The sequence below is a fragment of the Periplaneta americana genome, chromosome 5, assembly GCF_040183065.1.
Source record: "Periplaneta americana isolate PAMFEO1 chromosome 5, P.americana_PAMFEO1_priV1, whole genome shotgun sequence".
Classification (NCBI taxonomy): Eukaryota; Metazoa; Arthropoda; class Insecta; order Blattodea; family Blattidae; genus Periplaneta; species Periplaneta americana.
Window position 1 is genome coordinate 86246257 of NC_091121.1, and position 14234 is coordinate 86260490.

At 36.3% G+C, this 14234-nt stretch overlaps 1 protein-coding gene across 5 annotated transcripts in view; it reads left to right on the forward strand.

The window, feature by feature from the left end:
* LOC138699944 (putative leucine-rich repeat-containing protein DDB_G0290503) overlaps positions 1 to 14234 on the forward strand; it is a 51824-nt gene that overhangs the window by 2646 nt on the left and 34944 nt on the right. For all 5 annotated transcript variants that reach the window (XM_069826157.1, XM_069826154.1, XM_069826155.1 and 2 more), the window contains exons 3-5: positions 3064 to 3131; positions 7530 to 7775; positions 9875 to 9978. In XM_069826157.1, the coding sequence (XP_069682258.1) occupies positions 3064 to 3131; positions 7530 to 7775; positions 9875 to 9978 (418 nt within the window). The remainder of the gene's footprint in view (positions 1 to 3063; positions 3132 to 7529; positions 7776 to 9874; positions 9979 to 14234) is intronic.

The following is a 14234-nucleotide window of genomic DNA, read 5'->3' on the forward strand; positions in this document are numbered from 1 at the left end:
AGTATAATTTAGATAAAATTCAGTACAATAGTGCAACACAAATTACTTACTGTAGGCCTGTTTTGTTTTTTGAGTGTTTCCTCTGCTTTATTTTTAGTAAGCTTCTTGAACATTTAAAGAAAATATTTTCACTACCACTAATGGAATCACTTCTGACTGCTTGACAGACTGGAATCTTTTGCTTTGACTAAGAACCTATCCATTGACACCTGATTTTGCTTCATTTTGAGGATTTTGTGGAAATGTTATATTGCATTGTCGTGAAACAGATTTAGGCTATCTCACACACTGCTACAACCTATCAGCTGACTTCGTATATTCGAGTTCATCCTTTACTTGAATCTGAATGCACTTCAGAATATAAAAGCTTACTTTTTCCTTTCATGTGAGTCAGAAATTTTGAAGTTCTGATTTTTCTGTTAGTCCAACAAGAAAGCAGAGATGCAATTCTGATGATTTGAAGTAGTGCTGTGACTGCATTGAAGGCACTGAAGGTATGAATCATCTTTCATCAAGTGTACTATGGCAAGATTCAATTTCACATAAAAATGTTTTTGCTCACTCTCCTTGCTGTATTACTAGTCCACGATATACAGTGCATCTGGGTCATATGTCCGTGATGATTGACCGACCGTGTATCCTGTGGGAGACCACACTTCTGCTGCTGAAATGGCAAGCTTAACTCGCTAAAACTTGGGTATACATAACATCATTTGGTACTCACCCTGCTCACAGAAGATACTGTATGTGATGTCCATTTTCTTGTACGTATATTTCACCTTAAGAAATTGTCATTCACACGCACTAGTTCTTCTATTTTGTTGGACCTAATTGCTCTTTGTTGTTTTCTTTCAGTTCGTCTAGCATATGGATTATGGGGCTGTAATTTATAAAATGATGGAATTGTATAGTTTTAGTTTCAATAATTTTGTTACCATAGAAATCCCTGTCTGCTGTGCTAAACATCTCCGAGACTTGGTGTGGACTATGCTCTAATGCTGCACCAGTTTCGTTTGTAAGAATACTTTTGTCATTTTGTTCAGTCATTTACAGAACCTGTTTCAATGAATATTGTTTTTGGTACTGGTCTGGCAGGAAATTTACGTCTGAATTTTCGCCTTGTTGAAGCACGCAATTTTACATTTATGTACGTGTTGTATATGTAAATATGTTCCCTTAATGAATATATGTTTACCATGATGAAACTATCTGCTCTCCATCTCAGCTAAACGAATACTGCCAGAGGCCAAGTTACAGATAAACTTGCTTTATTTGTAGACGTCGTAAGTGTTGATATGAATGGGAATGGCCTTAACTAGCTGTGCTAGCATACATGTCATCTTAGCGGCAGAAGCGCGGTCTTCCACTGGGCATGCGGCCAGTCATTCATCACGGACATATGGCCCAGACGCACTGTATGTTTAACCAACCACCTATTTCATCCAAAATGCCTTTGCTGTGACTTACTGCCAGAAAATTCCATTCTGCTTCCATGGCTATGTTTTCTTTTATGAAACACAGCTTTGATATCGTATATTTATTTTTAAAATGAGTGACATTTCCTTCACTAAAGATTCATACTTTATTAACTTCTGGGTGAGAGGCTTTAGTATCATTAATCATTTTCTTTAGACATATTTGTCATGGTTTACTCTGTCATTAAACAGCACGCAGCCAGTTTTGATAACACAAACCCATAATTTACAAGTCATGTGAAATGGTCATCAGACCATTATGCCGATTGGATCTCATCCTGCTGAATAATTTAGGAGTTTTATGGAAAATCAGTTTTTCAAAATACATTCTCCTTCTAGCCTAAATGTTGTTTTTGCATTCTTCAAAGTACCCAGCTTGGATGTCTTTGGCAGAGCAGTATTTTTTAAATTGCTTCATTCATTTTGAAGTTTATCAGCTGCACATTAATAGATACGCAGTCATCAGTTATCCTAGGCTTGTAATCACAAACTAATGCAATCGGGTAACAGTTGCTTCTATGCCATGACTAGGGCTCTGAAATACATGCCAATTGCTATCATGCATTGCTGACTTCGAATTTGGCTAAGACTGCACTGTACATGAGCCTGGCTCTTACGGTAGTGACTAGAAACATTTTTGTTTTATAATTTTAGTTTGTACTCGCTAGCCAGTTAAATAAATTGTTTTTCAACAATGGCAAAGAAATAAAATAATGCTACTGAAGTAATACTGCCAGTGACATATTCATTTCAACGGCTAAAGTGTATGGATTGTTAACTATTGTTTTCATAAGCTGTACAGCCTGTAGAAGAGAAATTATATACAACTTATATCCTTGTTACGGTTTTTTTACGAACATAAAACCTGAGAAAATTAACGCATGTAATTTAATAGAAAACTTTACCATCATTATAAAATTTAATAATGCATTGTTGCAATAAACAAACCACGTATTTACATTTTCTAACAAATTATTGCTGCTCATCTCATATGGCTTTGTATAATGGAAAACTACATTCCACATCTGCTGAAATGAAATTATTCACGTCTTAATATCAACATTGAGATGAAAAAATGAATATTTCTTGTCAGAAATAGAATTAGTAATATTATGTAGAGCATTGTAGCCGTACTTTTTTGTCTAATGTTTCGTCATTTTCTGATACAAATTTCCCTATTTGGTCTTGCACACTATACAATTTATGTACATTAGTTTTAAATCACTTAATTTGATCTACTACTATTTCCCCTGATTTTTCCCAAGACTCAGTAGACACAGATAGGAATCCATAATGTGATGTAATGTATTTCAACTGCTTTTTATATTCGGGTCACTTAGTGGAGTAATTTTTGGGATGTTCTTATTGAAGCTGTATCATCGTCGAATGATTTTATCACTTTCTAAACACTAAGAATTGCTTGATTCTAACTAGATTTCCATTGCTTAAGAACAGGAAATGGAAGCAGAGGCACTTCTGGAACACTGCTTTTGTCATTGTCTGTAGAAACTGGAGATAATATTTTGGATTGTTCCAATTCAAATGGCTTATTTTTTGCATGGAATGATATTTATTTCTTTTTTGGCAGATCTCGCAAGGCTAAGATCAACATTAGTTTGGATCAGACAAATGAGGACGTGACAACGTTTTTGAAATGTAAGTAATGTAGTTCATTATTGTTCTATATTTAAGATGCTTGTATTTTAGAACTTTTTTTGTTGTTTAATATGAATTTCATAGTGCCATTAAATTAGTTCTTTCAGTCACTTGATTTTTGTTAAAAAAAATTGGTTCTGCAACTGGCTAACCTTCTGCCTTTGTAATCTTTAATACTTGTAACGTTTTTATTCTAATGCCTATGTTAATCCTTTAAATATGCCTGTTTCTAAATTGATATTGTACCCTCCAATACTTAATTTAAAAATACCTGTTCATTAATATCGATATTATGTGCAGACTTATTTCTCTTCAATAAAGCACCAAACTGAGGCGTATGAATGTTGAGAGTGTTTGATTTCAATGAAGATGACCAACTCAAACACCATATAAATTAGTTGCTCTCTGTCTCCTGATTTCAGAAAATCGTATTGGTAAGTCTTAAGTACAGAGTTGAAGAATTTTGTTAGATTATTATTTTTGTTATTGTGGTGACAAATATAATGTACCCAAGAATTTGAAATAATGTTCATCTTCTTTATTTGTTGGCTTATCGATGTTCCAGCATCAGTTTGCTAACTTGCGCATTTTTCTGTTGTTAGGCTAGTAAGAGGTTCGTTTTTCTGTGACAAACAAGATATTCATAAAAGCAGTGATTCCAAATTTTTTGTATCTGCTGACCTATTGCACTCTCACAGAAGTTACGATCATATAAGTTGGGTAAACTCTGATTTTTGTATTTATTTTTAGCTCGGTTACTACTTTACTGGATTCCCTAATAGGAAATATGAATGGTAAATGACAACAGAATTAACACTATTTCTTATAAACTCGTTTATGTACTAAAAATATTTAGCCCATGCCAATGTTGCCATTTTATCATTTCTAAACACTGAGTAGGCACATGACAATATCCTTGGTGCAGTGCCCTTGCCAAAGTTTGGCAGTGCATCTATGGGCTGTGGCTCAAAATTTGGGAATTGCTGCATGAAAGTGTTGTGACTGCTAATTCCAACAGGTTGTATGTTTTTAAAACTATGAAAATGAGGCAAAAATTTGGATTATAAACATATCTTAGAAGGTATAAGGAACCTGCTTTGCAATAATACACCACATTAAAGTACCTGGATGGCACAAATAACTGGCTTCGACTAGTTCCATCTCATATTCTTTATTCTAATGGTACCGTAGGTCACAGTTGATGAACTCATTATTTAGGTACCAACTTGATATTTTAAATCGAAAATTGCAAACATTGTTTAATAAAACCATTAATGATAAATATATTTATTTTTAAATGTTGTTGTTTTCTAATGCCAGGCGTTTGACAATAAAGTCATTTGACCTCTTACACTCCAATATTTTTCAAAGATATTATCATGACCAGCTACTGAAGCACAGATTTTGAGGTGTTCCGAATCCATTTCTTGGTCTGAGTTGCACAATGGGCAGTTAGGGGACTGATATATTCCAATTCTATGCAGGTGTTTGGCCAAACAATCATGGCCTGTTGCCAATCTAAATGCAGCTACAGACGATTTTCGTGGTAAATCGGGAATTAACTGTGGATTTTGATGCAGAGTGTTCCATTTTTTCCCTTGGGATTGAGTTATCAAATTTTGTTTGTTGAAGTCTAAGTATGTAGATTTAATAAATCTCTTCACAGAGTAATACATAGATTTAGTAACAGATCTGTAAGTAGCAGTGCTGCCCTTCTTTGCTAAAGCATCCGCATTCTCGTTTCCCAGGATTCCATTGGAATACAATTCTTTTATTGAGTGATATTAATTGAGAGAGCATTTTAGTTATTTCTGCTGTTTGAGATGAAGGTGTGTGTTTAGAGACAATTGATAGAATAGCTGCTTTGGAGTCTGAAAATATAACTGCATTCATAAATTTATTGATGTGGCATAGAAGATTCCTGAGACTTTCACTTATTGCAATGATTTCACCATCAAAACTTGTTGTTCCATATCCAAGAGATCTATAAAGTGAGAAGAGACAGCACATAACACCTGCACCGGCACCTTGTTCTCTGGAGATCAAGGATCCGTCGGTGTATAAATGAAGCCAGTTTTGTGGAGGGTACCTAAAATTAATTGTCTCTAAAGACAATTGTTTCAGTATTTCATTGTTTACTTCTGATTTCAGTATTTCTTCTGTTAAATTTAGATTATATTCTATATTTAATAGAGTTAAAGGGTTTGGTTTAATTTGTAAGTTTTCTTTTAAATTCGGGATATTGATTTTCCGTTTTAATTCTTGAACAATGGATATGAAACTTTTTTGAGTTTTCAATCTACAGAGAGGACTGTATGTATGCCAATTGTTTCCTGGTAATCTGATAAGTTTTTCATATTGAATCTGTGCTTTTTCTCCTATTGTCATTTTGATGCTCTTAATATTAGTGAGGAATCTCATAGAATCTATTGGAGTTGTTTTGATTCCACCAGTAATGAGTCTGAGAGCTTGGTTTTGAACATATTCTATGTCGTTTATGAAAGGTGAAGTAATTAAAATTTCTCCGCACTATGTCAGCACTGGCTGTATAAACATTTTGTATGTAGTGTTCAAAGTATTCCTAGAGCATCCCCATTTCTTTCCTGCTAGTCTTTTTAGAAGGGAGAATCTTTTACGAGCTTTTTCAGAAATGTATTTCAAATGGTTGCTCCATGTTAACTTGCTATCGAAAATAACTCCAAGATATTTGGATTCATAAGTCCTAGGAAGGTGTTGGCCACACCTGTACTAAGCACACTGAAAAGTTAAACTAATCATTAAAATAACTTGCATAAAAAAAATAATAATTTTTCCCTTCCCTCGTGCTCTAAATATTTTTAATATTAACAACTTTCGACGACCTATGCAATAGCAGGGCTGTAACCAGCAGACAACAATAAGGTTGCTCTCATCTTCCTAGAAGTTGCAACTAAACTAGGGCTTGAGCTGAATGTTTATTTTCTATTCTTTTTTCTTTTTTTGACATTGAATATAATTGAATTAACACCATAAATTAAATTATTAATTTAACATTTATATACTAATCATTATTAGTACAACAATAATGGAACCATGAAATATTAAATAGTTTTAAAAATTTGAAAGAATTGAAGTGAAACTTCATTCTTTCATAGTTTTCTGCCCAAGGACAGGTCTTTTACTGGAAACCTAGCATTCTCCTATCTTTCCTATTTCTGCCTTACTCTTAGTCTCCAGATATTCATATGACATATCTTAATGTCTATTCTCTGATATCTTCTTCTGTCCTGAACTTTTTTCCCATTCACCATTCCTTCCAGTGCATCCTTCAGTAGGCAGTTTCTTCTCAGCCAATGACCCATCTGTTTCCTTTTTTTCTTCCTGATCAGTTTCAGCATCAATCTTTCTTCACTCACTCTTTCCAACACAGCTTTTCTTATTTTGTCTGTCCATTTCACATGCTCCATTCTTCTCTCTCCATATCCATATTTGAAATGTTTTTAGTCGCTTCGTTTCATTTTGTCAAAATGTCAATGTTTTTGCCCCATACAATGCCACACTCCATAAAAAGCACTTCACTAGTCTTTCCCTTAGTTCTTTTTCCAGAGGTCTGCAGAAGATGCTCCTTTGTCTGTTAAAAGCTTCCTTTACCATTGTTATCCTCCTCTGGACATCCTAGGTATTTGAAACTGTCCACTCGCTCTACTGTATCATTTAGAACTCGCACGTTTACCTTCTTTACTTTTCTTCTTATGATCGTGGTCTTCGTCTTGTTTGCATTTATCTTCATCTCATACTGGTCACAGCTGTCATTTAGCTCCAGTACATACCCCTTAGTGAAACTTAATGGATTTAAAAAGCTGTAGTCTTCTGTCCCCCCCCCCCCCCCCACTGTTAAAATGTTTCAGAAACTAGAAATATTCAAACACTTGATTTCATCTTCTCTCACCTTGACTTATTCTATCTTTTTGTGGTCTGTCAATCCTGGTAAGGAGTGAAAAGGAACTTTCACAGACTGCTGTATTGCAACCAAAAATTCTACATGTAGTCAGAAAATCATAAACAAAAGGAAAAGCAGCTTTCATCTCATAGTTTTTAAGAACAGTAGGTTCCTCCCCCTTAAAGTTATCCAAATAACGTTTTGCAACCACCACCCCTTCTGTAGGTAGTATGTTTATGCCCAATTGTACTAGACTGTCATAATTTACTGTCTCTTCATTATTTAAGTGTTCTGCTACAGTAATAGATGAATAATTAAACTCTTGATTATTATTCTTTCAAGTTCTCCTAATACTGCGTGTTAAATTATACATATGCTAGGTTAAGAAAAATGTTATGGGTTGTGAAATAGGGAGAGTTATAAAAGAAGGTTTTTATAATTTATAATAGCATATTAAAGTGACGTTTTTTTCTTTCCAGATGAATTTCCAAATTATTGCATGGATGCTGAGTCCTGTGAGGTGGAAGATGTTGTGGAAATCACATACATCACATCCCTTTTATTAGTACACTGCGTTTTAAAGAGTCGGAATGAACATATCATGAATCTTATGTACAAACTTGACCAGGAAACTCAATTTGCTATTAAGAAGTTTTTTGAAGTGATCTTGGAGCATGAAGTCAATGTAACCAGAAATATTCTAAAACTTGCCATTGAAGAACATGGTAAGGCTTCTGCTGTAGAATTCTTCATAACTTGTATCTTTTTATAACAGTGATTGATTTACTTAAAGCAAGAAAATTAACAGCATGCATACCTTAAGTAATTAATAGTTTAATTTAATTGGAAAAGTGGGATCATTTTAAAACTTCAATAGATTTATTTAATATAAATTATGTATATCATCTATTTATTCAAATTCTAACTTAGAAATGTTATTACATATCTGCATTATCTTCTCATACAGGGTGTAGTGATTTAAATCACTAATTTAATTCAAATTATTTTTATGATAAAAATCAGTTGCACTGCCCCCTTTCTGGGATTTAAAAAGTATCTGTGCAACAAAACTTTTTTCTAAGATTGTACATTATAGTAGTCTGCTAAGAGTAGTTTATGGTATGTTATTGATTCTGCAACAGTAGAATGTTATGCTACATTGTCGATATACTATTTATTTCATTTTACGTGGAACCTCATTCCAGTCTTGAGATTCGTTGTTTTTGTTAATAGTGTATAATCAACTTACAGAGGTAAGCATTGGTTTGATTATATTGAAATACATTAATGCAGAGAAACGTATTTTAAATCTGTATGGCCTTCCAATTGTAAACTGTCCTCATTTTAGAAATGGGGGAAAGATCTTGACCTTACTCCAAAGAACAAATAAAAAATTGCAACACTCCTGCAGCATTGCGAATACACCTAACAAGAAATTTCTACGATGAAAGGAGTGTCATAATCTACAGTAAGAATTTAAAGCTAGTTGTGTAGACCAATTTACTGGCAGTTGCCCAGTGTGTGTGTCATAGGAGGACAGTAAGATATATAAGTAATAACATTAAAAAACGTGAAGAGTTACAGTCAGTTAGAAAAAGAAAATGTGGCTGAAAACTAATGACTGCTAGAACAGATAGGAAAATTCGATAAATGGATTGACTGTTGAAATCACCTACACAAATTCATTCTTATAACACTTTTCCCATGAAAATTACTTGATGAAAGTCCTACAAATAAAATTTCATTATTCGATATTACTCCATTCTGACAGTTCTCACAACACAACTTATGGACTGAATTGTTTCGTTTGCACTATTAACACCTCACATAGCTGAGGTTAGCTAGATTTGTTAAGAGTGAATTTATTGTTGTGTTGAATCATAGTGGTTTTGTCTCAGGACTTGTTTTCGGAAGTCCAGTGACAATCACAAAGAACTACCTTCTAATAAAGTTAAAAAAGGAAAGAAAAATAGTTTCATGAAGTGTTTTAAATAGTTGTTGCAATATGTAAATATCTTTTCATTAATTGTAAAAAAAAAAAAATAGTATTCTACATCAACATTTTTCACACAAGTAGAAAACAATTGATCTAACAGTTAGAAAAGCAGATGATATATTATATAAATAGAGTTAGATAATTTCCATTGCAATTACCTTGTTCCATTGATGTAGTTCATACATTTTGATTGAATTTTGTTGAATGTGAAACAGTGGTATGGTACAGTAGGCCTACAGAGGGTAGGACAACCATGCATTGAATTACTGGTATGCCACCGATTTGAGCACATTGTGCTACCTCGAAATTTCTATGTGCGCGAGAGATGGCCGACAAATTTTGCCTGCAGCCCTCTATTAGGGACAGGGTTCTTTTACTTGCTGTAAATATAAAACAAGGGACTCCCCTTGCTTACATATCTTAAATTCCTTCTGAAGAACGGCATTCCAAGGAATTTATTGCCCTTAAATTTCACTGTCCATGGCTGACTTTGAACCCACGAACCTGGGGTCAATGGCAAACATGGTAATCACCACACTGCTGTGGACAATTGAATGGAAAATATGGAATTATAATAATAATAATCATCATTATCATCATCATTATTAAGTCAACCAATTGTGTGACCTTAATATATGCTTGAAAATACAAAACAAATTAAGATACTGAAGATTGATGGATATGTGCAGTTTGAGTAATAGAATTGAGTCCAGTGAAAAATGAACTCATTGATTATATAAAGACAGTAATTTAACTGTCCATTAATGTCTCCTGTGAAAATGTTTAAAAAAGGAAGTAATTTAATATTCTTCCTGCATATTTGTATAGGAAACTTCTCTGCAAGGGATTCTGGACCAGATCAGCAGAGTGCAGATTCTTCTCTCATTGGCTACAGTACACCACGACGTCACCCTATTAAGGATGTGATTGAGGTATTTATAATAATATTTACTATTTACATAAAACTGATACTGTTCAAGTGTTAGACTTATTCATATTTTTTTCCTATCTCTAGCATTTTGGTAAAATTGTTGCATTAGTTACTCAACCATCCCTTCTATAACAAAACTACACATAGGAGTTCTGGATAGACAGATTGCAAATTGAATTAAATAGTGACATTCTGTATTTAGCCCGAATACAAGCTTCACTTTCATTTTTAGGTTAATTTTATTTATATAGGCCTGCATGTATTGCTTGAACACTTGTACAGGATTTTGTCTTAATTTAGTGCAGAAGTGCGGCTTATATTTAGGAGAGTGTAAATACGGTATTTGCCTTGAATATATTAACTTCTTTGTTACCATTCTGTGCATCTCTTTACCATAAACAATTTAAGAATGTTCTATTGGATTTAAGATACCAGATAATATCTTAAATGAGACTTTATAGACATGTTAGTATATCCCATAACAAATAGTCCTTTATTCTAGTGCACAAAATCTACAAATAGATTTTTCATCGCAGAATATCGTTCAGCATGTTTTCTAAGAGTACAATGCTCTGTTGCTAAGTTCCTCAGTCTTCGCAGTCTTAAAGTTAGTTCTTTACAGAGTCAAGACTTGCTTAATGACGTTCTTAGAAGACCTTTCAATCATTATGTTCTTACTTCTGTATTTACTCTCAAATAAGACACCAGTGCATGTAGAACCCCATCCCCCAATTCATTTAAGAATGAAAAAACTATAGTGTATATTGGACGAAATATTACCGTAACTTCTTAGACAGTAAGTTAACTTTGTGCTATAAAAAGCTCCTTTTCTTATATCTACTGGAATGTTCAATGCTGGCCAGTAAAGATAACTCACCCTCCACTGCTTCTAATCCACCCATTCTGGTCAGTAACTCTTCTCTTCATTGCTGGTTTATATGTTACTTCATGGTCTATAATTGTTTTTATTATTATTATTATTATTATTATGGTAATTAATTAATTATCTTACAATATATTTTCAAGGATGTTGTATGTTTATCGGTTTATTTGATGTCCTGATCCCCTACTATTTATTTAGATATGCGCATATAGGACTGTTCTCAATTTTTTTGTATGAACATGTGGGGGGAGTAAATACGTGTTTCAGATGTAAGTAGGAGAATATACCATGATTTTGCTACATACATTAGGGATATTATTCCATTAATGCTCTGGAATCCCAATACAATTTGCAAATACACCATGTCCCACTTAAAGCACCAATAAAAGAAATAGCTATAACTTAAAATACAGTATATAAGCAAAAGAGAAATAAATGTGCCTAGGTTTGGTAGTGCAGATCTTGCAATTTATGTAACAACAGTTGTCATGGAGATGGAGAAATGAATAAGTGTGTGTGTGTATATATACAGTAATGCCTACCCACTTCACTTGTGTGATTTGGGTTCCGCATACTGCGGATAGATGGCAGGACTGTGTCGTGTGCCGGCCTCCGTTGACGTCCCTCTGCTGAAGACTGTTGTCCTAGATGTAGAGAGGGGAAACGGGAGTGACGTGACAAGGGGAGCTGAAGTGTGTGGGGAAGGGTGATGTTATGATATAGGTGTTGTGCTTCGGTCTGCGTGGATGTTCTTCTGCTTGCTATGATATCAGGTGATGAGAGGGGAAACGGGAGTGAAGGACAGGGAGTGACGAACTTTGTGGGGGGGGAGGGGTTTTATACAGTGACATAGGAAGAAAGTACGTTGATACAGATATAGTTTTTTATTTGAAATACTCAGTATCCTTCTCCTGTTCATGGGCAGGAGAAACGGGATTGTCTGAGAAAATCTAGAATATTGTCGTTTTTGGCCCGGCCCTGTGACTATGGCTGAAGCAAACTTGAAGGCGTGCTGTTGTCATGACTGAGAATATTGGAGAGGGGTAACGGGAGTGCCTGGGTAGAAACGAAGACAAGACGAGGGGGAGAGAATAGCGAGGGGCTGGTATGAAGGGAACGGGCTAGCAACGTAGAAAAGAGTAGAGAGGAGAAACGGGAGTGTTTTCTAAAAGGGTTCGAGCACGAGGAAGTAAAGACCTCTCTGCTAACGAGCTCCACTGACAAATGGCCAGCGATGGGCGTCCACAGAGAGGGAAGTCAAAGATAGAAAAGACAATGTGTTCTAAAAGAGTTAGAGCACGTGAAGTAAAGACCTCTCTGCTAACGAGCTCTGCTGACAAATGACCGGCGATGGGCGTCCACAGAGAGGGAAGTCAAAGATAGAAAAGACAATGTGTTCTAAAAGAGTTCGAGCCTGGGGAAGTAAAGACCTCTCTGCTAACGAGCTCTGCTGACAAATGGCCGGCGATGGGCGTCCACAGAGAGGGAAGTCAAAGATAGAAAAGACAATGTGTTCTAAAAGGGTTCGAGCATGGGGAAGTAAAGACCTCTCTCCTAACGAGCTCCGCTGACAAATGGCCGGCGATGGGCGTCCACAGAGAGGGAAGTCAAAGATAGAAAAGACAATGTGTTCTAAAAGGTTAGAGCTCATGAAGTAAAGACCTCTCAATGCTGACAAATGGCCGGCGATGGGCGTCCACAGAGAGGGAAATCAAAGATAGAAAAGACAATGTTTTCTAAAAAGGTTAGAGCACGGTGAAGTAAAGACCTCTCTGCTAACGAGCTCTGCTGACAAATGGCCGGCAATGGGCGTCCACAGAGAGGGAAGTCAAAGATAGAAAAGACAATGTGTTCTAAAAGGTTAGAGCTCATGAAGTAAAGACCTCTCAATGCTGACAAATGGCCAGCGATGGGCATCCACAGAGAGGGAAATCAAAGATAGAAAAGACAATGTTTTCTAAAAAGGTTAGAGCACGGTGAAGTAAAGACCTCTCTGCTAACGAGCTCCGCTAACAAATGGCCGGCGATGGGGGGTCCACAGAGAGGGAAATCAAAGATAGAAAAGACAATGTTTTCTAAAAGGGTTAGAGCACGTGAAATCCACGGGGGGGGGGGGGGTAGTCAAGAAGAGCGATACTAGGGTAGCTTGGTTAGGGAGATTGGAGCGGGGAAGCGGAGACAGAGTCGGCGATGCATTTCTGTTCCGAGGGTAAGTGTCGGCCGTGAAAACCCGGTCCGACGAAGTACAGCACTCTGGATCAGAGAAAGAGATGTTGTCTGTGGCGGAGGGAGCATGGTAGCTACCCCCCCTAGCCGGCAACGAATGTCCCTATGCCATTTTGGGTAGGCCTTATATACACCTCGGGCTTCGTGCCATTTCTCCCCCTCTTTGGCGTGGGTTTGAGCGTTATGACGCTATGACGTCAGAACGCCCGCGAAAACTCTGTCTTGTGACAAGCCACATGCTTGCTTGCCCATGTGGTCACCCGACTGTGAGGCGCCAGGACTCTCATCCTCCTCTCTGCACTGTAGCACGGGGGGGTGCGTGCATCCGGCTTTAATGTGAGGGGAAGATGGTTCCTCGGGACCTGCGTTGGCGATTTTCAAGTAAAACTTGAAAACACGAGACCTAAAGAATCCGCACGGGCACGAAAGAAATGACATACAACAACTGTGACCAATTTTCAAGTTGCACACCACTTTGGCAGACCATGTTATGCATGATGTGTGTATGTGAAGAATTATGTCATGTACTAGGATGAGTGTATGTGTAAGTGTTCGTGTAGTGAATGGAATGGGAAATGATGATGACGACGAGGAAGTGAAAAAGGGAAATCCAGTATTGACACGTAGCCTACTCCTGTCAAATAGCACCAAGGGGGCTGCCAGGCTTAACGTCCCCATCTGACGGACGAATCACTATCAATAGTGACATATGCACTGCAGAGAGATTTGAGATTTAACCCAAGCATATTGGTGCACAGTTTAATGATTAGAAATTGTGCACCGCCATTTCTCCTAGTCCTGAGGTAGAAATTTTACATGAAAATTTCTGACTAGGCCAGCTAGTCTGGAGTCAAGCGCACTACCACAGAGCTAATTTGGCAGACAGAAATGAATAAGAATAAACTGCAAAATGAAAATTCATAGCTCTAATTTATTTGAAACATTTTCTGATACATTAATGGCTGGGTGCACCAATATCTGCCAATCCATTCTCGGAAAGTTGTCATTAAGAAAATCGCGTACTTGGTATGTGAAGTGAGGAGAAACGCCATCTTTCAAACAAATGGTTCCGGCAGGAAGCTGTGACAAAACATAGAACTTAAGCATGTCTAGATAGGTTGTAGTTGTCACTGTAGGTTCAGCAAGAA